This window comes from Salvelinus fontinalis, chromosome 24 (assembly GCF_029448725.1).
Source record: "Salvelinus fontinalis isolate EN_2023a chromosome 24, ASM2944872v1, whole genome shotgun sequence".
NCBI lineage: Eukaryota > Metazoa > Chordata > Actinopteri > Salmoniformes > Salmonidae > Salvelinus > Salvelinus fontinalis.
In genome coordinates this window covers 37,248,505-37,275,107 of record NC_074688.1, presented here as the reverse complement: position 1 = coordinate 37,275,107, position 26,603 = coordinate 37,248,505, and the positions used below count along the sequence as shown (strand labels likewise).

The window sequence follows — 26,603 nt, the reverse complement described above, 5'->3', positions numbered from 1 at the left end:
GGGATTAATGAAAACATGCTCACTAGAAGGAAGAGACCATAATCCCCATCTAAATGTCATCTTTGCCGTTTTTACAACATTTCTGGAAAAGGTAGCGATTTCCTGCAATAATTTATCAACAGAATATATATATATATATATATATATATATAGCTAAATAATATGTGTTGTCAAACCTGCCTAAAACATCCTCTATTGCAATAATAAGTAACTTCAACATAGAACAGTTGTGTATGACACGTAATGTTTCTCACTACGTTTATTATACGTTTTCAAGATACTTCATAGCACCTAGTTCAGTATCGGGGCCATACGGTTTAAACCTGAAACCCACTCCACCCTGACACGGACTCCCACGCTCCTCCAGTGGTCTTATCTGCCGGCCTTTTATCTCAGTCAACTTGAGGTTATCACCCAGGTAGGTGAAATGAGGTGAACCTGGGAGGTGATACTTTTAGCCACCCTAACAGCGTTCAACAAAGACACCAGCAGTGGCTACAATATATATTTTTTTGTAGTTCTGTTCTGTGGCTCCAATTGACACTGTGTCAGGATCGTCAGTGTCACGAGGCCTCACTAAGGTGAGTGTTTCTGGACGTGGAATATGGATATCGCAGGTCCGTTCCTCGCTGGGACTAATACTGAGGAACTTCTCCAGTGGCTGACAGGTAAAGGTGATGCTCCCTCTCCCGTTGGAATTTACTGGATTGTTCTCGTGACATATTGGGGGGGGGGGTCAAGTCCCAGAAACAACTGAACGAGCCACAGTTACTCTAATCTATCACAATTCAAGTTGCCACAAATGACCTGAAATTGCCGTCCGAGCAGAACAGTTGTTAGTTGTCATTATGCTGTTCCTGCGATATCAGATATCTTTATTGCTCAATTTACAATATTCCAGTGTTTTATTTGTGTGTGGGCCAAAGACACGAGGTGAGCTGAAACAATGTTTTTCTCTATGTCCAGGACTCCCAGCTGATCATAATGTATGAAATGAGCATTGGTCACGGTTTCACACTAGCCCTGGGTTTTTTCAGGCCTTATCAAACACTATTGATACGGTTACATACTTTGCGTAGTTGAAGAGAAAGATTCCTAAACACATTTATTCAACAGTAAGGAAATATACAGGATGTTTATCTACCCAACAGTGAACTCAAATATGTTCTCAGTTCGGTTACGTTTAATCGGCAGAAAGTATCAACAATAAGATTGTTGGCCACTGTAGGGTGGGTGGGGGACTGGCATTAGACTTGTGGCTCTAGCAGGAACGAAGGAGGCAGGACAGCCTGTGGGCACCACGGTGGAGCTCCACCACAGGATCCTCTGCCGGTGGAATCTGAGACCTGGGTAAGGATAAGACCCACTACCTCCCTGCGGTGGCACTGTGGTTATGTAGGAATTAATTCAGTTTCATGTTATCAGAAGTGTACGGTATGCAAATGCATATAAATACTATATTGAGCACATAAACATTGCTGCTACTGTCATTGACTAGGTGAGATCCTTTTGGATATGGTGTACAGAATGAGTCTCGGGTTCGGGGTTCAGTTTTCATTATTTTTACTCAGACAAATAAGCAGTAAGGATATGATTGTTATTCTAATCTGAGCGTGTTATATTTATGCTAAACTATTCATGAGTTTTTACAATTCAGCATTTTTCTGCCCATTTATTAGTTACATTTGTATTTGGGATCTTAATCCTCCACTTGTATGGTGTAGCTATAGGAAAGCTTGTCTACTAAAAGACGGGACGGGGGGGGGGGGGGGGGGCAGTGCTGGGGGGCAGTCGCTTACTGTCACAGATCTAGGATCAGCTTATCTAAAGATGTAAATCTGATCTTGGATCAGATTTCAGGGGGCAACAAAAACAATGTCCCACCCTGTAGGTTGAGTAAATGACATTACTAAGCTGTTCTCGAACATACTATGCCAAGACATGGAAATCGATTCTATCGTAGTCCATGTGGGTTTTAATGACATTGTGAAGGGCAGCTCTGAACAGTTGAACACTGGATTTCAAAAGAGCTGATTGACTCTCTGCTCGACACTAATAAAAGACCCATCATGTCTGGCCCACTGCCATCTCTGAATCGTTGCCTTGAACACTTTAGCAGGATTCTTTCTCTTCACAACTGGCTACGTGATTATTGCAATGCAGTGGGTTTAACTTTTGTTGACAATTTCGTTACCTTTTTGTCGACAAAACACGTTTTATAAGGAGGATGGGATCCACCCAAATCCTGTGGGATCCTGGATCCTTTCACAGCATTATAAGGCTGCGCTGAGACAATGACTTATAAATGACCCAAGCCCTGCTCAGTTAATCCCTACCATTGTGTCGCTGAGTTGTCATAATGCTTCAGCAAATATACATTACACCAGGGGCGTTGGAAGACACAATGTAAGTAACCTAATTTATGTCCCTCTAACTGTCCTGAATGCCTCTGCTGAGCCTACAGCTATTGTATGCAGTAATCATGTGCCCATGAACCAGCGTGATACTGTTAGCACTGAGGCGGTGTGCCCGAGGAGGAAGTCCACTGTGAGCAGCTCATCCTGTTAGCACTGAGGCGGTGTGCCCGAGGAGGAAGTCCACTGTGAGCAGCTCATCCTGCACTAACATAAATAACCTGAGCATGTCTACCTCTACTAAGCTTCCCAGTAAAGCAATGAAAACAAGCAAGCATCCCAGAAAAGTGCTAAAAAAATAGCCCACGTTAACATATGTAGCTTAACAAACAACGTTCATGAAATCAATAATTTGCTAGTACCTCTGACACTCACTTAGATAGTCAAATCAAATTGTTTTAGTCACATACACATGGTTAGTAGATGTTAATGCGAGTGTAGCGAAATGCTTGTGCTTCTAGTTTCAACAATGCAGTAATATCTAACAATTCCCAACAACTACCTAATACCTTTGATACAGTGGTAGCAATACAAGGTTATAACATTTACAGAAAATATAGAAATGCCAATGGTGGAGGTGTTGCTGTTTATATTCAGAACCACGTTCTTTTTAAGATTAGAGAGGATTTCATGTTAAATATTGTTGAAGAAATATGGCTACAGGTTCATCTGCCTCACCTAAAGCCCATTCTGGTGGGAAGCTGCTATAGACTACCAAGTACTAACAGTCAGTATCTGGATAATGTGTGAAATGCTTGATAAATGTATGTGATATCTACAGTTATATTTTCTGGGTGATTTAAATATTGACTGGCTATCATCAGGCTGCCCACTCGAGAAAACGCTTATACCTGTAACCAGTGCCTGCAACCTGGTTCAGATTATCAGTCAACCTACCAGGGTAGTTACAAACAGCACAGGAATGAAATCATCAACATGTATTGATCACATCTTTACTAATGCTGCAGAAATGTTCTTGAAAACAGTATCCAGATACATCAGATGTAGCCATATCTAGGAAAACCAGTTCCTAAGGCTGGTCCTAATATAGTGTATAAGAGGTCATACAATATGTTTTGTAGTGATTCCTATGTTGACGATGTAAAGAATATTTGTTGGTCCGTGGTGTGTAATGATGAGCGAACAGACACGGCACTTGACACACTTATGAAATTGCTTATTCCAGTTACTAATAAGTATGCACCTATTAAGAAAATGACTGTTAAAAATTGTTAAATCCCTGTGGATTGATGAGGAATTTAAACTGTATGGTTGAGAGGGATGAGGCAAAAGGAATGGCAAATAGGTCTGGCTGCACAATTGATTGGCAAACATTTTGCACATTGAGAAATGTGACTAAACTGAATAAAAAATAATTAACTACACTATGAAACAAAGATAAATGACATAAAGAATGATAGTAAAAAGCTTTGGAGCACCTTAAATTAAATGTAGGGCAAAGGGGCAAACTCGGCTCCATCATTCATTGAATCTGATCGCTCATTCATCACATAACCAACTGATATTGCCAACTACTTAAATTATTTTTTCATTGGCAATATTAGCAAACTTAGGCATGACGTGCCAGCAACAAACGCTGACCCTACACGTCCAAGTATATCTGACCAAATTATGAAAGACAAGCATTGTAATTTTGAATTCTGTAAAGTGAGTGTGGAAGAGGTGAAAAAATTGTCTATCAACAATGACAAGACACCGGGGTCTGATATCTTGGATGGCAAATTACTGAGGATAATAGCGGACGATATTGCAACTCCTATTTGCCATATTTTCAGTTTAAGCCTACTAGAGAGCGTGCGCCGTCAGGCCTGGAGGGAAGCAAAAGTCATTCCGTTACCTAATAATATATATTTTTTTAATTACTGGCTCAAATAGCCAACCAATCAGCTTGTTACCAACCCTTCGTAAACTTTTGGGAAAAAATGGTGTTTGACCAGATACAATGCTCTTTTACAGTAAACAAATTGACAAACTTTCAGCATGCTTCTAGGGAAGGACATTCAACAAACACAGCTCTTACACAAATGACTGATGATTGGCTGAGAGAAATTGATGATAAAGAGATTGTGGTGGCTGTTTTTTTTCTTCAGTGCGCCTTTTTGACGTTTTCTATCATAGTCTGCTGCTGGAAAAACAGACCACAGAGGGTGTTCTTAGGTAGAATCAGGAATTCCCCAGGGCAGCTGTCTAGGCCCATTTGACTATTTTTTTCAATCTTTATTAATGACATGCCACTGGCTTTGAGTAAAGTGTGTCTATGTATCCGGATGACTCAACACTATTGTACACGTCAGCTACTACAGTGACTGAAAGGACTGCAACACTAAACAAAGAGTTGCACTTAGTTTCAGAGGGGGTGGCAAGGAATAAGTTAGTCCTAAATATTTAAACTAAAAGCATTGTACTTCACTAAACCCTAAATCTCCACCAAATCTTGTAATAAATAATGTGGAAGTTGAGTGAGGTGACATTGTTTTTAATAACCTGCCCAGGGACTGTGGTTGAAAATTAGCCGGCTGGCTAAAACCGGCACTTTTACTGAAACGTTGATTAATGTGCAACTGTCCCTGTAAAAATAAACTCAAACGAACTAAAATGCTTGGGAGTAATCCTGGATTGTAGCCCGTCATGGTCAAAACAGAGATACTTCTCCCAATCTGAGCTACTGTTGTATGTCCATAATAAAGTGCTGCTCTACCTTCTTAACAGCACTATCAACAAGGCAGGTCCTACAGGCCCTAGTTTCTACCTTCTTAACAACACTATCAACAAGGCAGGTCCTACAGGCCCTAGTTTCTACCTTCTTAACAACACTATCAACAAGGCATGTCCTACAGGCCCTAGTTTCTACCTTCTTCACAACACTATCAACAAGGCAGGTCCTACAGGCCCTAGTTTCTACCTTCTTAACAACATTATTAACAAGGCAGGTCCTACAGGCCCTAGTTTCTACCTTCTTAACAACACTATCAACAAGGCATGTCCTACAGGCCCTAGTTTCTACCTTCTTCACAACACTATCAACAAGGCAGGACCTACAGGCCCTAGTTTCTACCTTCTTAACAACATTATCAACAAGGCAGGTCCTACAGGCCCTAGTTTTGTCGCACATGGACTACTGTTCAGTCGTGTGGTCAACTGCCACAAAAAGGGACTTAGGAAAATTGCAATTGGCTCAGAACAGGGCAGCACGGCTGGCCCTTGGATGTACATGGATCGCTAATATTAATAATATGCACGTCAATCTCTCCTGGCTCAAAGTGGAGGAGAGATTGACTTCATCACTACTTGTATTTATGAGAGGTATTGAAATGTTGAATGAACCGAGCTGTCTGTTTTGAACTACTGGCACACAGCTCAGATACCCATACACACCCCAAAAGACATGCCATCTCTTCACAGTCCCCGTCGAGAACAGACTATGGGCGGTGAACAGTACTACATAGAGCCATGACTACATGGTACTCTATTCCACATCAGGAATAGAGTCAAGATGCACCAGTAGAATTATATATTTTTAAAAATTCATATAAAAATACACCTTATGGAACAACGGGGACTGTGAAGACACAGACACATGCATACACACACACACGATAGCATATGCACTATACACACACGTACACATGGATTTTGTACTGTAGATATGTGGTGAGCAGCGCAGTTAACGTCGACGTCGTTAACGTGGAAGACGTGGATGTCGATTATGGCAGCCCCCCAGCACCTCTCTGGTTCAGAGGGTTTGGTTTAAATGCGGAAGACACATTTTCAGGTGAATGCATTGTTGTACAACTGACTAGGTACCCCCCCCTTTCCTTTAAATCAAATCAAATTTGTTTATAAAGCCCTTCTTAGATCAGCTGATGTCACAAAGTGTTATACAGAAATCCAGCCTAAAACCCCAAACAGCAAGCAATGCAGGTGTAGAAGCAACGTGGCTAGGAAAAACTCCCTAGAAAGGCCAGAACCTAGGAAGAAACCTAGAGAGGAACCAGGCTTTAGTGGTGGAGTAGGGGCCTGAAGGCACACAGTGTATTGTGAAATCTGTAAATGTATTGTAATGTTTAATTTTTTAAATAAACTGCATTAATTCTGCCGGTCCCCAGGAAGAGGAGCTGGCAATAGCTAATGGGGATCCATTATAAATACAAATTCTCCTTTTGTAGCAACCAATGATGTGTATAAACCCTGAATGACTGACAGGTGGTGCTGTTTTGAAGTCACCCTGCAGCCATCTTGGTACACCATTGTAAAAATGGTTTGGAAGCTATAGAAATAATTGAATGTCTACATTGACACGTTTATTCTAATTACAGCAAAAGTAATTTAAAAACATGTCATTTTGACCTTTTTAATACTGTAGAATTCCATTCATTCCTAGCATGGAGGACTGCTCCATAGAGAACGATAGAGAGCGCTAGTGACCAAAAGGCTGTTTTATCATGTGCAGTCCCATTGAGGGCTTCCGCCATTTTAATATAGTACACCGGGTGAGATTTCATTGGCTGATCCTTCCAACCAGTCATGTCCAACTGGGTCATCAGAAGGGATCACCCAATCGCGAAGAAGAAAATTGACTACTTCAAAATGGAGATTGCCTCAATGGCGCGACCTATGCCGTCATGGCACAGAAACAAAGATCAGTCCTCTATCTATCTCTATGGACTGCTGCTCCTGGTGGCTTCAAAGCGTCTCACTGGGCAACACATAGCATCAGCAATGCAGGGTTTATACAAGTTATTGGTAGAAACGGGGATGTAAATTACACATGCCATGTAACGTCTAGTGAGGTGGTGTGACGTCAGAGAAAAAGTAAGCAATTTAGTCTCGTCTACTTCGTTTCCAGCAAATACTTATTTTTAAAATCTTGGTTTTGTCGGTCTACTCTTCTAATGTAGTGAAGTCAGTTATTTTGAAGTAGCGGTACTTTCACTTGAGTACAGAGTTGCAGTACTCTACCCAGGCCGGATAATCAGTTTTCTGTATTAAAGGAGGGGAAATTAAAGTGGCAATCTGTGATTGCTACATCTATTTTTATCTATACTAATGATATATATACCCATTTGATTCTTGACAAATATTAACTTAGAAATGCCTTGATGAGCTTAGTTCAACTGTCATACCCCATCAGAACACAAAATACACAGTTAATGTGTGTTTACTCCATTGTTAGTTTGCAATTAGATTGTTTACAAACACTATAGCTTTGAAACATGGTTAAAACCTATCATTTTGTTATCGTGGATGGTCAGTCCTTTCATCCATAGTCCCTTCAATGAATTTGAGGGGTTCCATTTCTCCAGCCCCATCCCTAAGCCGTTTACCCTTAAAATGTGACGGTGTTATTGTTTGTTTTGTAGATTGCCCCCTTTTTTTAAGCTTTATTTGTTTGGCCTTGAACTACTTAATACTGTCAATGAACTTGCAGCTCATGTGCAGTCCCTCTTAAGCTTTTTGTATCTGTTGTTGATGAAATTAATTGCCCCCATTTTAAATCCAAGGACATACATGTTATGTGGAAGCAATGAAAGTAAAGGTAGGTTACTGGTAGTGTGGTACAAGCCACTAATATATCTTTTTTTACAGTTTCCCTTCAATAATATGGTCAATACGTGACAACGGTTACATTAGACATATAGACAATCTATAGAAAACTGAAGAGAACAACAAACAAGTTCCCGTAAGTAAAAGGGATAATTATGCTTTAAAAAATAATAATTAATGTATGAATTTCACTTGTTTATTTAATCATTCTTAAATTGATAGAAATACACATTTTGTTTGAATTTGTGATCAAAACAAGGTATCCTTTTCTTCAAAGATGAGTTGATTTTGAGGGATGTTAACAATATCAGAAGGTATCACAAAACCTCTGAATCGGACCCCCGTGTTTCTCAACCTGTTCCCGTGGACCCAAAGGACTGCATATTTCTGTTCCCGTCCAGCATGACCCCAGGTGCTTCAATAAGCCCTTGATTAGTTGATTCAGGTGTGTGTGTGTGTGTTAGACCAATCACTTTTGGCACAGACATTTCTTCTTTTAAACTCACATAGCCTACTATGAAACATAATTACTGACGCCAGCGGTAACCGTACCCATAGCTACCTTGCTTTTCAACTGTATCCTACAACTTGGAACATAACAGACGTAAAATGTTAACATGTTGACCATATATGGCGTACTACAGGTAACAACTGCTTCTACTTATTATAAGTGGTCCTGTGGCTCCCACAGTCGGTTCGATTCCCGCTGGGAGCCACCGATATGAAAACTTATACGTGGCATTAATGTAAGGCGCTTTGGATAAAAGCATCTGCTAATTGGCAATTTTGCATATATTATAAAAACACCATATCAAGTAAGATTACTATTATCATACAAACTCTCAATTTGATGTTTTGAAGAGAGAGAAAAAAATCCATGATCAATGCTTAGTCCACACCTGAGTACATCTGTCAGAACTTATGGTCTGAACTGTTTCCATCCTTCCAGCACGGCTCCACACCTGCTCATGTTTATCCTTGCCTTTTAACCAAGGACTGATTGCTACCTGGGAAACCAGTACCCTTTTCACACTGTCGTACATGCTGGAACCAAACTGCTGGCACCCGATACTCAGGCCAGCTGAGTACAACTTGGCTCGGTTCAGCTTGGCGGTGTGAGAATCCCTCAGGTGTGGACACTTTAACCAATCGGTAACATTCATTGATCAAGTAGGTGCCAGGGAGAAACGTGTAACCGGCAGGGCTGGATAAAACTCGAAGGGGGTGAGTTCATTAAACACCCCCTGCACTACAGTGATCACGAAAGGACATGAGCTAAGGGTCTGTCATCGTCGTTATGGAACTGCAGCACAACCTAGTCAGCAAAGCCTCTTGATGGGAGAATTTACAACTGAAACGGTGAAGACCTATTTTCTCTGGTCATGTCGTCTGGTCATCCCTTGGCGCTTGCCAGACGGTCACAAATACCTTGTATTTATCTGCATGTCACAGCAGTCTTAATCAAATCAAATGTATTTATAAAGCCCTTCTTACATCAGCTGATATCTCAAAGTGCTGTACAGAAACCCAGCCGAACACCCCCAAACAGCAAGCAATGCAGGTGTAGAAGCACGGTGGCTAGGAAAATCTCCCTAGAAAGGCCAGAACCTGGGAAGAAACCTAGAAAGGAACCAGGCTATGAGGGGTGGCCAGTCCTCTTCTGGCTGTGCCGGGTGGAGATTATAACAGAACATGGCCAAGATCGTCTTCCTTCGGTGTCTATACAGAATATTTCTCAATGCACACCATTGCTAATTGCAGTGCACTGACACACTGGGTGTGTCATTTGACTCTCTGAATCCCGTCTTTAAATACTAGACATGCTCACTACCCCAACTATAAGATGAGTGTGTTTTTGTCAGTAGCGATAGCATGGCAATAAAATAATGTTTTCCACTGATTATTTAAACTCACAATTGATGTAAATTGAAATGATACCGGAGTGTGTTGTCTCAATGTGAATCAGGTGAGGAGTATAAACTTCACACTCACCTGTGAAGAGTGACGTATGGTCAGGATATTATCTACGGCCCGTCTATAACTGGCACCTAAAGCACTGAGGATTTGAGTTCTGACGTCAGGAACACCAGGGTTTACTCCCCTGTTCACGGCAGTGGAGGCTGGTGGGAGGAGGACGGGCTCGTTGTAACGCCTGGATGTAATAGAACGTAGTCAAACGTGGTTTCTGTATGTTTGTTACTGTTCCGTTTATTCCATCCTAGCCGTTACAATGAGCTTGTCCTCCTACAGCTCCTCTCACCAGCCACCCCTGACTCCCTGGTATTAATATGTGATGCCATCTGTAACATGTGGGCTGTATACAATGCAACTATTGTTGTTCATTTGTGACAACAGAAAGTGGTATTCTGCTCTTCTCTTACCTCCCCCCCGTCCCCCCCCAGACAACACACAAAACACACATATTTGTCAGCCACAGTACCGTGTCCCAAGAGCTATTTTGGGGCTTAAGAGCCTTGCCAAAGGGCACAGCGGTAGGAGAGTTTGTCAAGGATATGACACCAACATCCCTCCAGATGCCGGTTCAGTCCCCGCCGTATCATCCCACTGGGTACACCACGCCATTTCAATGTGAAAATGTGGGTAATATTTGGTTGAGACGTTGATCAATGAGATTCGACCCTTTATTTGCCCATTCAAAAAAGACAGCAAGAAGTTTGTTGAAATCCCAATGTGTTATTACTATGCTTTTTGAATCTTGCTTGGGCAGCTTCTGCGGCCACATTTTTTATCCAATGCGTTTTATAGTAAAGACATTTACTTAACTGTAAAAAAAATAAAATAATCTATTACCTTTTAATGTGCCATGAACACAACCAGTCATGACATTTTCATCAGATTGTCAAACAAATCACTTCAAAAAGTAGGTTACCTTCGTACGTTCATCCAAAATAATTCCAGCATCCAAAACAGTGCACTGTTGTATTTTTTTAATTTTGTATTGCCTGCTCACGAGACCCCTTGATGATGTGAGTCGTGATGCAATTGCCTCTTCTGCCTAATGGTAAGTACACCACTGCCTGCGTGTAGACTGAAGTTAATCAAGCAGCTGACCAAATGACTTTTGGGTTAACAGAGATTACTGTGCTTTCAACTATTTATTCTGAACAATAATATAAACACAACTTGTAATGTGTTGGTCCCATTTTTCATGTACTGAAATAAAAGTTTACTAGAAATTTTCCATATGCACAAAAATGCTTTATTTCTCTCAAATTCTGTGCACAAATTTATTTACATCCCTGTTAGTGAGCATTTCTCCTTTTACCAAGATAATCCATCCACCTGACAGGTGTGGCATATCAAGAAGCTGATTAAACAGCATGATCATTACACAGGTGCACCTTGTGCTGGGGACAAAAGGCAACTCTAAAGCGTGCAGTTTTGTCATGCAACACAATGTCTCAGGTTTTGAGGGAGCATGCATTTGGCATGCAGACTGCAGGAATGTCCACAAGCGCTGTTGCTAGATAATTTAATGTTAATTTCTCTACCATAAGTTGCCTCCAATGTCGTTTTAGAGATATTGGCATTACGTCCAACCGGCCTCATAACCGCAGACCAAGTGTAACCACGCCAGCCCAGGACCTCCACATCAGTCTTCTTCACCTGAAGGATCATCTGAGACCAGCCACCCGGACAGCTGATGAAACTGGGGGTTTGCACAACCAAAAGAATTTCTGCACCAACTCTCAGAAACCGTCTTCGGGGAAACTCCTCTGCGTTCTCATCGTCCTCACCAGGGTCTTGACCTGACTGCAGTGGGCAAATACTCACCTTTGACCTTTCACTGGCACGCTGGAGAAGTGTGCTCTTCATGGATGAATCACAGTTTCAACTGTACTGGGCACATGGCAGACAGAGTGTATGGCGTTGTGTGGGCGAGCGGTTTGTTGATGTCAATGTTGTGAACAGAGTGCCTCATGGTGGGGTTATGGTATGGGCAGGCATAAGCTACGGACAATGAACACAATTGCATTTAATCGATTATCAATTTGAATGCACAGAGATACTGTGATGAGATCCTGAGGCCCATTGTCGTGCCATTCATCCGACACAATCACCTCATGTTTCAGCATGATAATGCACAGCCCCATGTCGCAAGGATCTTTACACAATTCCTGGAAGCTGAAAATGTACCAGTTATTCTATGGGCAAAATACTCCCCAGACATGTCATCCATGGATCGATGTGTACGACAGCATGTTCCAGTTCCCCCCCGATATCCGGCAACTTCGCACAGCCACTGAAGAAGAGTGGGACAACATTCCCCAGGCCACAATCAACAGCCTGATCAACTCTATGTGAAGGAGATGTGTCACGCTGCATGAGGTAAATGGTGGTCACACCAGATACTGACTGGTTTTCTGATCCACGCCCCTTACCTTATAAGGTATCTGTGACCAACAGATGCATATCTGTATTCCCAGTCATGTGAAATCCATAGATTAGGGCATAATGAATCTATTTCAATAGAGTGATTTCCTTATATGAACTGTAACTCAGTACAATCTTTGAAATTGTTGCACGTTGCGTTTTATATTTTTGTTCAGTGTAAAAGCACAACCAAATCCCAACTGGAAAAACAATGTCAGATGTGTATAATTGTCAAGTAAATGTGTTATCACTGCACAACCATTTTAAAAAGCATAACAAAGTTCAAATGGGAACACAATGTCAGATATTTAGTATTTATACATCAACTCAATGTGTTATCACTGTGCTTCATCTAATAGCACAAGCCAATAACCTGGATTACAGTTGAGAATGAGATGACATTAAAGTACATGGTGCGATGTGATCGACGCTGTTCAATATTCTACACAGATTATTACAGCAGTTGTGAAGATCTCCACCGACCTGCGACCTTTGCACTCTCTCTTGAAACATGCACGTTTTCTATTATTACATAAGACATTTATAGTTACAATAACCTCAGTCGCCATGGATGTGTTACTGATTTTAAGGTGGAATAGATACTGTTAAATTAGTTTGTTGCATAAATACGGTTACATTAGTTTGTTGAATAAATACTTTTACATTAGTTTGTTAGTACCTTAGCCTAAAGTGATCTACTATATTTGGTTGTTTGGTTGACAAAGCAACCGAATATTAACATTTTAAAGGAGAAGTGTCTTCGGTGCCACTAACTTTATGAATTAAGAATTTATTATGTTGAATTCACATCTCCATCTCAACCAAAAATCAAAGTTAAGGAATTGGACTAAATCACATCTTTATTTTAAAGTGCTTTTAAAAGGTGAACAATGCAGAAATCGCTCACTGCCATTTCCTGTTTGCTGAAATTAGAAAAGTTTGCCTAATTTCAGTTTGTGACAAAAACAAGCAAGTATAGTGTAGAGATTTATTGTACCATCTAAACCGCTGTGAAATATATTTTCCATAACCAAAAAGTATTGTATTTTCAGCTGTTTTTAAAGCTGGTGTACAAAAACCGAAAGTAAAAGATGCAAAAACGAAACGTAAGATCGGGAAACATAGAAATAGAGGACATACGGTAGATATATAGAACATAGAACATATCTACTGCTGCTTAGACTGGCTTTCAATGAGATTGACAGATCTATAACTGAATTTGACCGGGTCACCCCAAAATGTACATACTGCAGCTTTTAAAGTATGATTGGATTTATTCCTATTCTTTAACTTAGATTTTTTTTGGTTGAAGTGGAGACGTGAATTCAACATATCAATTATTAATTTGTAGACAAACTGTAATTAAAGCCAGACTAAGTCAGTAGCATCAGATCAAACTGTAATTAAATCCAGACTAAGTCAGTAGCATCAGATCAAACTGGAATTAAATCCAGACTAAGTCAGTAGCATCAGATCACACTGGAATTAAATCCAGACTAAGTCAGTAGCATCAGATCAAACTGGAATTAAATCCAGACTAAGTCAGTAGCATCAGATCAAACTGTAATTAAAGCCAGACTAAGTCAGTAGCACAGATGGAACTTTCCAAGCAGAAGATACATCTTCAAATGGTGATATTTGGTTGCGTTGACAACCAAACACAATTCAATATCCAGTTTGACTATAAATGTATAATTTTTATGTTGGAGTCAAGTCTCCATCTCAACCAAAAATCTAAGTTGTAGAATGTGACAAAATCAATTCAAACTTTAAATGCACTTTTAAATTACGTTTTTGATTTGAATTAGTCTTATTCTTTAACTACATTTTTTTGGTTTAGATGCAGACGTAAATCTAAAATATTAATTATTATGTGGTAGATTCAATTTGAAATCAACCAGAGTTTTTTTTAGTTGAACCCTGGGTTGAATTGAAACAATAGCTGTCGATGACTTTGCAAATGCTACAAGGGCCTAAATAGTATCATTGATGATATTATAGTATGTGTTGGTTGAAGTTCAATTCAAATCTCCCTATCATCATATGTAAGCCAATATGACACCAATGTTGTTGGAAATTCGCAAATCAACTTGGGGAGGTACACATCACACTCCCTGCTTCTCATCATGAGCCGTCCAGCAGTTACCGAGAAAGATTTTTTTAACAGGGTGGTTAGCAATTGAGTTTTCAGAGTATTTTCTGAGTTTTACCTAGCTCAAATTCTAAACGTCAGATTAAAACTAGACTATAGTTAAAAAAGTGACCATTGGATTTAAAAAATGTCGTTCTGACTAAGTTTGTAGGTGCAACATTTTTTATAAGGTGTATCAATTTATTGGTCTCACGTCCTCATTTCTTTCTATTTAAGGACCAACGATGTGCTACCTTTTTGTAGCATTTCTGACAATGCTAAAAAAAATTCAGCTGAACCTTAGAGTTTTAAAAACAGAACCAGCTCTTGTTTGCTGCGCAAAATCCGCAACTAGCTAGTAGCAGGCTAGCAGTTGTAGCTAGATAGCTAACACCAGTCGGATGAGAAGCAAGCTACAAGCAAAGGAAGCTAGCTAGCTAGGTATATTTTTGCTATGGAAGGTTTTTCATATGGCTGATGTCATCTGTGTAAACTAAATCAGAGCACAAACAAATAAGCTAGCAAATGTCCTAGGCTGCTATTATAGCCAGTTATCTAGCCAACTAGTCAGTAGTAGTTACAAGCCAACGAGCTTGCACCATAGCTTTATAGATCATCCACCACAAATCAATGTTGACAATATATCCTAGCTAGCTACATTCTTCTAATAAGCATAGCTGGGCTAGCTAAGTAAAGTTCATCGTCAACACCAAACATTGGGAAACTGCCACGCTGCTAACTTATGATACAGGCAATGGGCATTGCTCATCAAGCTACTCCGGTATGATACAGTCAAACTGGCTAGCTACGTGGATAGCTACATGTGCAGCCAGATGTCAGTTTCAGCACAAACACTGCTAGTTAGCCTACAAGTGCTCAGCATATGTGGGAACTCTAAGACTGTTGGAAAAACATTCCAGGTGAAGCTGGTTGAGAGAATCCCAAGAGTGTGCAAAGCTGTCATAAAGGCAAAGGGTGGCTACTTTGAAGAATCTCAAATATAAAATAAATTTAGATTTTTTTAACATTCTTTTGGTTACTATATGATTCCATATGTGTTATTTCATAGTTTTTATGTCTTCACTATTATTCTACAATGTAGAAAATAGTAAAAATAAAGAAAAACCCTTGAATGAGTAGGTGTGTCCAAACTTTTGACTGGTACTGTATATATGCACTATATATACAAAAGTATGTGGACACCCCTTCAAATTAGTATTTGCTATTTTAGTCACACCCGTTGCCAACAGGTGTATAAAATCGAGCACATATCCATGCAATCTCCATAGGAAAAACATAGGCAGTATAATGGCCTTACTGAAAGGCTCAGTGACTTTCAACGTGGCACCGTCATATTCTGAGTTTATGTCAATGTCAATCAGGAATGGAGACAGGCTCTATAGAACTCTATATAAATGAGTGACTGAGGCAAACACACCTGTTATGTTGGGCACCTACAGACAAGAAAACATGCTATGAAATACACACCCAGTGTACAAACACCTGCTCTTTCCATGACAGACTGACCAACTGAAAGCTATGATCCCTTATTGATGTCACGTGTTAAATCCACTTCAATCAGTGTAGATGAAGGAGAGGAGACGGGTTTAAAGAAGGATCTTTAAGCCTCGAGACAATTGAGACATGGATTGTGTATGTGTGCCATTCAGACGGTGAATGGGCAAGTCAAAATATTTAAGTTTATTTGAACGGGTTATGGTAGTAGGTACCAGGCGCACCGGTTTGAGTGTCAAGAACTGCAACACTGCTGGGTTTTTCACGCTCAACAGTTTCCTGGGTGTAACAAGGATGGACCCCCACCCAAAGAACATCCAGCCAACTTGACACAACTGTGGGAAACATTGGAGTCAACCTGGGCCAGCATCCCTGTGGAACGCTTCCAACACCTTGTAGAGTCCATGTCCCGACGAATTGAGGCTGTTCTGAGGGCAATGTACTTGAGCTGCAGCCCAATATTAGGAAGCTGCTCCTAATGTTTTATACACTCAGTGTACATTTAAGCAATAAAGCACGAGGGGGGGTTGGTATATTGCCAATATACCACGGCTAAGGGCTGTTCTTAGGCAAAACGCTAATATACCACAAACCCCCGAGGTGCCTTATTGCTGTTATAAACTGGTTACCAACGTAATTAGAGCAGTTAAAATACATGTTTTGTCATACCCGTGGTATATGGTCTGATATACCACGACTGTCAGCCAATCAGCATTCAGGGCTTGAACCACCCAGTTTATAATGCTAAAATAAAAGTTTGAGGAAATGCAGGCACCACATTACAAAACAGCTCAATGTAACCTTTATTTATTTAACTAGGCAAGTCAGTTAACACATTCTTATTTACAATGACGACCTACCGGGGAACAGTGGGTTAACTTGCTTTGTTCAGGGGGCAGAACGACAGATTTTTACCTTGTCAGCTCAGTAACCTTTCGGTTACTGGCTCTTCCCACTAGGCTACCAGCTGCCCCAATCAAGCATGATGTTCTTTTAAGTATAACAGCAAAGCTAGCTTTCATATAATAATTTTTTTAAAAGCTTGAAAAGGTAAAGGAATGGAATTAGTGTTGTGTACATGTACTTTAACTTGTATGCGGTACAAATCACAATATGGTGGAAGCCCCTTATATAAGAGTATGAATTAGGTAATTCCTTGGCCGTGTGTTATTGCGTCATTTTAAGAGCATTCCTTGGCCGCGTGTTATTGCGTCATTTTAAGAGCATTCCTTGGCCGCGTGTTATTGCGTCATTTTAAGAGCATTCCTTGGCCGCGTGTTATTGCGTCATTTTAAGAGCATTCCTTGGCCGTGTGTTATTGACAATGATGGTGCAGGTATTCAAGCCTTATTGCTTAATTATGTGCGTTGTGCAACATGTTGAGGTGTACTGTGTAACATCAAATCTAATTTATTTATATAGCCCTTCTTACATCATCTGATATCTCAAAGTGCTGTACAGAAATCCAGCCTAAAACCCCAAACAGCAAGCAATGCAGGTGTAGAAGCACGGTGGCTAGGAAAAACTCCCTAGAAAGGCCAAAACCTAGGAAGAAACCTAGAGAGGAACCAGGCTATGAGGGGTGTCCAGTCCTCTTCTGGCTGTGCCGGGTGGAGATGATAACAGAACATGGCCAAGATGTTCAAATGTTCATAAATGACCAGCAGGGTCAGATAATAATAATCACACTAGTTGCTGAGGGTGCAGCAAGTCAGCACCTCAGGAGTAAATGTCAGTTGGCTTTTCATAGCCGATCATTAAGAGTATCTCTACCGCTCCTGCGGCCTCTAGAGAGTTGAAAACAGCAGGTCTGGGACAGGTAGCACGTCCGGTGGACAGGTCAGGGTTCCATAGCAGCAGGCAGAACAGTTGAAACTGGAGCAGCAGCACGGCCAGGTGGACTGGGGACAGCAAGGAGTCATCATGCCAGGTAGTCCTGAGGCATGGTCCTAGGGCTCAGGTCCTCCGAGAGAAAGAAAGAGAGAATTAGAGAGAGCATACTTAAATTCACACAGGACACCGGATAAGACAGGAGAAGTACTCCAGATATAACAGACTGACCCTAGCCCCTCGACACACAAACTACTGCAGCATAAATACTGGAGGCTGAGACAGGAGGGGTCAGGAGACACTGTGGCTCCATCCGATGATAAGCCCGGACAACACTGAGTGAACAAAACATTAAGAACACCTTCCTAATATTGAAAGTCTCCTCCTTTTGCCCTCAGAACAGTTAAAACAGAGAAAGTTGATCTAGTCTTAACAGTGATATTCTTGTGTTTCTGTGTCTCCAGGTGCCTCCAGTCCAGCCAGTAGGGTCTATGAGTGGCCCCCCTGGATTCCCTGGCCCTCCCCCCTCTCTCACCCCCGGTGGACCCCCTTCCTTCCTGCCCGCTGGCTTCAACCCCACACAGATGCCTCCAGGTAACACCAAGTGAACAACTAGAGGGATCACAAACAAACCTTGTCGTCGCCCCCCACCCTCCCCCCCGGATTGTCATTGTAGAATTATAACATATTTGTTATGAAATATACAAGAAGTCCAAACCAACCTTTTTATAATCACGAACATGTTTAAAGATATGATGTTAGTCATTTGTTTGATTTGAACTTTTCTAACCCATATGTTTTATGTGTCTGCTCTGTCTGCAGGTTTCCCTCCACAAGTGATGGGAGGGCCAAGGAGCACCAAAGATGACTCGGGGTCTAAAGACAAGGCTGGAGGGAGTGGTGGCCTCTCTGGCCCCTCAGACCCTCCAGACAGCCAGCTGGGAGCTCCAGGGCCAGGGGCCGTGATGAGTCCTCCAGGCCCAGCAGTGTTACTGGGTCCCAGGCCGGCCATGATGACCATGCAGCCTCGTCCAGGACTACCGCCCCCTTTCGCACCTCACCTCCCTCCCCCCAACATGCCCCCAATGATGATGGGCTCCAGGGGTCCCAACCACATGTTCCCCCCCAGGGGGGGCCCTCCAGGTGGGTTCAGGATGCCCATGGGCCACCAGTCCATGGAGGACTTTCCTCACGGACCCCCCAGACATCCCTTCCAGCCTGGACCCCCCGGGGAAGACGGTGGCAACTGGGAGGGCGGGAGACACTTCAGGGGCGAGAGGCCAGGGTTTGGGGGACATGACAGGGATTGGGGGAGGTTTGGGGAGCAGGATAGAGGGTTTCCGAGAGGAGGAAGAGGGGGAAACGGTTGGTCCAGAGGTGGGCCTGAGGGGAGGGACCGTTTCATGAACCGACAGGATAGATTTGAACGGTGATGACAGGGGCCAAGGGGGTGGAGCTGAAGAGACGGGGATCAGCTTCCAGGGTCCTGTAAGGAGAAAACCTTTAGGAACAGGAATGAACGACCTGATCTCGTCCAATAAAAACACAGAGTTTAGTTTCTCTACAGTGTGTGTAACTGAACACAGCCCAGATTTATCTCTGGCCTCAAGAGAACCACTTGGAGACTGGGCACATTTGAGTCAGACACAAACTTTGTAAGAATACAGCCTGTCCCTGATCAATTTCTCTACCGTTCCAAAGACATTAAGACTAACACAAAGAAACATTATGGTCCGGTTAGACCAGACACAGAATAGACCTAGTCCGTGAATAAATGGATGGATCTCTGTTAGAATGACTTCTTAGTCTAGGACTAGATTTAATCTGTGTCTGGGAAACCGACTCTATGAGAATATCACAGTTTAAACCAACGGAAGTCTAATTTTGCAGTCAGTTCATGTGAATAACTTTGTCCTATTTTGAGCTGGTATATTCTGACAGAAAACTACAGAGAAGAATACTGCTTGGTATATATTGTATGTGCTGATGAAGGCCAATATCTTGTTTGGTATATTTTGAGTGAATGTTTTGTTAATTCTCAAGTAAGTCTGTCACTAGGCCAGTTAGAAAAACAAACTTTATTTGTTGTCAGTTTTACGGTTGGATCTGAAAACACGATGATCTTTGTATTGATTGGGGGGGGGACGCTTCAGAACCCGAAAATATTTTGCTTCAGAATTTGTATCATTAGCTGTTTTGTTTTTAGTAAACTATTTTTGTACTAAGCAAGTGTCTCTTGTAAATTCTTCATGAGAGGCAAATTTTAAATGCAAAGTTTTTTTTTCACTCACTGACCAGGGAAACTGTTGGCAGTTCCATTGTCTACCACTAGAGGGCAATGTAGCACTTTTTTAAACCTGGGATAGTAGCCATGGTCTCACTTTTACATGTTAATCAAATCAAACTTTATTTGCCACATGCAACATACATACATACACACATACAACAAGTGTAGACTTTACCGTGGAAATGCTTACTTACAAGCCCTTAACCAACAGTGCAGTTCAAGAAGAAGAAAATATTTACCAAGTAGGCTAAAATAAAAAGTAATAATAAAAAGTAACAGAATAAGAATAACGAGGCTTTATACAGGGGGCACCAGTACCGAGTCAGTGTGGAGGGGTACAGGCTAGTTGAGGTAATCTGTACATGTAGGTGGGGGCGAAGTGACTATGCATAGATAACAAACAAACAGCGAGTAGCAGCAGTGTACAGAGAGTTGGGGGGGGGGGGGGGTCAATGTAAAATGTCCAGTGGCGATTTTTATGAATTGTTCAGCAGTCTAATGGCTTGGGGATAGAAGCTGTTGAGGAGCCTTTTGGTCCTAGACTTGGCGCTCCGGTACCGCTTGCCATGCGGTAGCAGAGAAAACAGTCTCTAACTTGGATGACTGGAGTCCCTGACAATTTTATGGGCTTTCTTCTGACACCGCCTATTATATAGGTCCTGGATGGCAGGAATCTTGGCCCCAGTGATGTACTGGGCCGTACGCACTACCCTCTGTAGCGCCTTACAGTCAGATCCCGAGCAGTTGCCATACCAGGCGGTGATGCAACCGGTCAGGATGCTCTCGATGGTGCAGCTGTAGAACATTTTGAGGACAATTTACCTTCGCTTCATTGGGCACAGGGACTATGGTGGTCTGCTTGAAACATGTAGGTATTACACTCGGTCAGGGAGAGGTTGAAAATGTCAGTGAAGACACTTGACAGTTGGTCTGCGCATGCTCAGAGTACACGTCCTGGTAATCCGTCTGGCCCAGCGGCTTTGTGAATGTTGACCTGTTTAAAGGTTTTGTTCACATCGGCTACTGAGAGCGTTATCAGACAGTCATCCAGAATAGCTGGTGCTCTCGTGTATGCTTCAATGTTGCTTGCCTCGAAGCGAGCATAAAAGGCATTTAGCTAGTCTGGTAGGCTCGCGTCACTGGGCAGCTCGCGTCTGGGTTTCCCTTTGTAGTCCATAATAGTTTTCAAGCCCTGCCATATCCGACGAGCGTCAGCGCCGGTGTAGTAGGATTCAATCTTAATCCTGTATTGACGCTTTGCTTGTTTGATGGTTTGTCTGAGGACATAGTGGGATTTTTTATAAGAGTCCAGATTAGTCTCCCGCTCCTTGAAAGCGGCAGCTATAGCCTTCAGCTCGATGCGGATGTTGCCTGTAATCCATGGCTTCTGGTTGCGATATGTACCTACAGTCACTGTGGGGACGACGTCGTTGATGCACTTATTGATGAAGCCGATGACTGAGGTGGTGTGTATTCCTCAATGCCATTGTATGAATCCCGGAACATATTCCAGTCTGTGCTAGCACAACAATCCTGTAGTGTAGCATTCACGTCATCTGACCACTTCCGTATTGAGTGAGTCACTGGTACTTCCTGCTTTAGTTTTTGCTTTTAAACAGGAATCAGGAGTATAGAATTGTGGTCAGATTTGCCAAATGGAGGACGGGGGAGAGCTTTGTATGCATCTCTGTGTTTGGAGTAAAGGTGGTATAGGAATTTTTTCCCCTGGTTGCACATGTGACATGCTGGTCAAAATGTTGTTTAAGTTTGCCTGCATTCTTAGTCATTTCTCAGATGCTCTTATCCAGAGTGACTTCCAGTTAGTGCATTCGTGTTAAGATAGCTTGGTGAGACAACCTCATATCACAGTCAGAGTAAGTCAATTGTTCCTCAATGAAGTAGCTAACTGCAAGAACTAATATGGGGAAAGTCAAGAGTGCAGAAGCGTGTAAAACTCATCTGTCACCGGTTGCAACACTCACTAGAGTTCCAAACTGCATCTGGAAGCAACGTCAGCACAATAAGTGTTCGTCGGGAGCTTCATGAAATGGGTTTCCATGGCCGAGCAGCTGCACACAAGACTAAGATCACCATGCGCAATGCCAAGCATCGGCTGGAGTGGTGTAAAGCTGTTGGAGTGAGTGTTCATGAAAGGCAAGTTGTTTTTTGGGTGGTGGTGGTGCTGGGGGGTCACTGTGCCACCCTATTCCCAATATATTACACCGTTTTTGACCGGGGCCCATAGGTCTCTGGTCAGAAGTAATGCACTATATAGGAGATAGAATAGGGTGCTAATTGGGATGCATGGGTTGTCTCTGCAGCCATCTTAAGTGTTCTCTATGTTCAGATCGTCATCTGTTTGTGGGCTCATCCAGATGGTGTCCATTTTGTACATCTGTTTACATTATCTGACAACAACAGGTATATTATTCCCACCTGGTTTGTTATCTCACAGGGAACGTCAGGAAGTTTCCCCCTCGACTTATTCCACACTTTGTTGTTGTTGTTACAGCCCGAGTTAAAAATGGATTAAATGGATTTATTTTCTCACCCATCTACACACAAATGCCCCATAACCGTTACTGATTACAATTTTGGACATGTAACCGTAACGGATTACATTTAGAAAGTAACCTACCCAACCCTGTATTGGAAAACCCTAGTCTTTGTGGTTGAATCTGTGTTTGAAATGCACTCCTCGACTGAGGGACCGTACATATACATGTATGTGTATATGAGGTACAAAGATGAGGTAGTCATTCAACAATCATATTAAAACACTCACTTGATCGACTATGAAAAGCCAACTGACATTTACCCCTGAGGTGCTGACTTGCTGCACCCTCGACAACTACTGTGATTATTATTATTTGACCATGCTGGTAATTTATGAACATTTGAACATCTTGGTCATGTTCTGTTATAATCTCCACCCGGCACAGCCAGAAGAGGACTGGCCAGCCCTCATAGCCTGGTTCCTCTCTAGGTTTATCAATCGCGTTAAAACACTTACTGCACACATTCCATGCAACTTATTGTGATTTGTTAAGTACATTTTTACTCCTGAACTTATTTAGGCATCGCCATAACAAACAGGTTGAATACTAATTGACTCAAGACATTTCAAGCTTTTCATTTTTAATTACTTTCATAATTTTTTGAAAAAAAAACGTGAATCCACTTTGACATTATGGGGTATTGTGTGTAGGACAGTGACACATAAGCTCAATTGAGTCATTTTTAAATTCAGGCTGTAACACAACAAAATGTGGAAAAAGGTCAAGGGGTGTCTTTCTGCACATGTTAAGGGTGACTGTTTCTTAACCCCACAACAACGACCTCTGTTCAGTTTACACGAGTGAGCCCATTGCTAAACGGCCGCTTGACTCTACATGATACAATGTTGTCTTTGACGTTTTCTCGAAGCCTGCGTCTTACGACCCCCCCCCTATAGCCCCGAGGTTATTACTGGTGGAGAGTGAGACAAAGCTTGAACTGTTTGAGGTTATGAAAGACCATCACCAAGCCCGGAGGTATCAGGTGTGTGATGGGAACACACTTTTCAGAGATGTGACCAAGACAACAACAAAAAGAAGTTCATAATAACTGAGTTTATAACTTCTGAAGATATTCAACTATTTCAACTTTTTGGTTTCCAATGTTAGAGGAACAAACAGTTCAAGCTTTGTCTCACTCTCCACCAGTAATAACCTCGGGTTATAGGGGGGTGGATCCTCAACAGCTTCTACCCCAAAGCCATAAGACTGCTGAACAATTAATCAAATGGCCAACGTCTAAGATACTCTTTGAAGAGGTAGGGTTTCAGGTGTTTTCAGATAATAATAATAATAATAACAATTAAATAAGTATAAATAAAACTAAAACTTACATTAACAGCATAAAAAGTTGTACAACTACTAATAGGCCTACAAATGCTACAAACTACTGCTACAACTACAACTAATAAAACTACAACTACTAATACAACTAATAAAACTACAACTACAACTACAACTACAACTAATAGAACTACAACTACTAATACAACTAATAAAACTACAACTACTAATACAACTAATAAAACTACAACTAATACAACTAATAAAACTACAACTAATACAACTAATAAAACTACAACTACTAATACAACTAATAAAACTAATAAAACTACTAATACAACTAATAAAACTACAACTACTAATACAACTAATAAAACTACAACTACAACTAATAGAACTACAACTACTAATACAACTAATAGAACTACAACTACTAATACAACTAATAAAACTACAACTAATACAACTAATAAAACTACAACTACTAATACAACTAATAAAACTACTAATACAACTAATAAAACTACAACTAATACAACTAATAAAACTACAACTACTAATACAACTAATAAAACTAATAAAACTACTAATACAACTAATAAAACTACAACTACTAATACAACTAATAAAACTACAACTACTAATACAACTAATAAAACTACTAATACAACTAATAAAACTACAACTACTAATACAACTAATAAAACTACAACTACTAATACAACTAATAAAACTACTAATACAACTAATAAAACTACAACTAATACAACTAATAAAACTAATAAAACTACTAATACAACTAATAAAACTACAACTACTAATACAACTAATAAAACTACAACTACTAATACAACTAATAAAACTACAACTACTAATACAACTAATAAAACTACTAATACAACTAATAAAACTACAACTACTAATACAACTAATAAAACTACAACTACTAATACAACTAATAAAACTACAACTACTAATACAACTAATAAAACTACAACTACTAATACAACTAATAAAACTACAACTACTAATACAACTAATAAAACTACAACTACTAATACAACTAATAAAACTACAACTACTAATACAACTAATAAAACTACTAATACAACTACTAATACAACTAATACAACTAATAAAACTACTAATACAACTACTAATACAACTAATACAACTAATAAAACTACTAATACAACTAATAAAACTACAACTACTAATACAACTAATAAAACTACAACTACTAATACAACTAATAAAACTACAACTACTAATACAACTAATAAAACTACAACTACTGCTACAACTAATAAAACTACAACTACTGCTACAACTACTAGAACTACAACTCCTGCTACAACTACTAGTCCTGTTCTGTGAGCCTGTTCATGTGGCCTACCACTTCTCGGGTGAGACGTTGTTCATCCTTGACGTTTCCACTTCACAGTAACAGCACGTACAGTTGAAGGGGCAGTTCTAGCTTGGCAGAAATGTGACAAACTGACTTGTTGACTATGACAGTGCCACGTTGAAAGTCACTGAGCTCTTCAATACGGGACATTCTACTGCCAATGTTTGTCTATGGAGATTGCATGGCTGTGCGCTCCACTTTATACACCTGTCAGCAACGGGTGTTGCTGAAATAGCCGAATCCACTAATTTGAAGGGGCGTCCACATACTTTTGTATATCAGTGTATTTTAACTAATAAACGTTCAAAACCTAAAAGGACAATCTCGGGTTAAATCTTCATTGACATTAATTTATCACGGACATAGGTTGCTACTCCCCCCACCTAGAGTGCACCTAAACAACCTATCCATTACTACATTTCTATTCGATCAAATAAACCTCACGTAGCAAATTAGCAATAAAAAAATATTGAGCAATTTTGACACGCTCTCATTGACCTGCATACAAAAATTCCTCACTTCGTGGGTTTATTTCCGTGGACAGATTTTGGGCGGAGTAAAACCTCTCGCTTCGCCTCTTCCTCTCTGTCGTGGCGTAGAAACAACATGGTAGCGGCAACAGACGGAGCTTTCCGCGGCACAGACTAGCGATGGCATATTCTACACAGCGCGTCCAATTCACCGCATACATTGGACGACAGCCACAATAGTCAACTGCGAGTAATGAACAGGTATGTTTTTATGCATAATGTTTGTTTTCTTCTCATGTGGTGGGGATAAATTAGCCTGATGTTTGACGCCGAGATATCTTCCCCCCTAGGTCCTAGAGACCGGGGCCATATCTGTGACCGCGTCAATAACAAGGCATAACGCAGATTTCTCTTTCATAGATAGGCTGCCGTTTTGTCTAATTGTTTAAGACGTGCTAAACTCACAGGTAGGATGTCTGGTGTTTGTCAAATTCAGCAATCAAAGCTGAAATGACTGCATAAGCCATGTAGCCTACACTTGGTTTCCCATAAATAATGGATACATGCATGTGCGCGCCCATTCAATGCCCTAACATAATTTTCAATGCCTCCGTCACATGAAGGGCACCTATAGCCTTTATAATCTATAGGCTACATTGAGCAATAATTCACATCACAATATGTTCCAGTCCCCGCCCCAGTGAGAGGTAAAACCCCAAGTGTGATGTCTCTGTTGTATGTCTCTGTTG

The 26,603-nt window shown here is 41.0% G+C and overlaps 1 protein-coding gene and 1 long non-coding RNA gene across 2 annotated transcripts in view; one reads left to right on the top strand and one right to left on the bottom strand.

The window, feature by feature from the left end:
* LOC129822383 (SR-related and CTD-associated factor 4-like) overlaps positions 1–20,075 on the top strand; it is a 42,419-nt gene extending 22,344 nt beyond the window's left edge. Inside the window, exons 13-14 of the mRNA XM_055880629.1 lie at positions 18,315–18,444; positions 18,673–20,075. Coding sequence (XP_055736604.1) covers positions 18,315–18,444; positions 18,673–19,283 — 741 coding nt within the window. The 3' untranslated portion in view covers positions 19,284–20,075. The remainder of the gene's footprint in view (positions 1–18,314; positions 18,445–18,672) is intronic.
* Positions 17,415–26,205, bottom strand: LOC129822384 (uncharacterized). Its single transcript, XR_008754482.1, has 2 exons — positions 25,904–26,205; positions 17,415–17,983 (listed from the first exon to the last, which is right to left on the bottom strand). It is a non-coding gene; the product is annotated as an uncharacterized LOC129822384 (long non-coding RNA).
* Between the last annotated feature and the right edge of the window lie 398 nt (positions 26,206–26,603).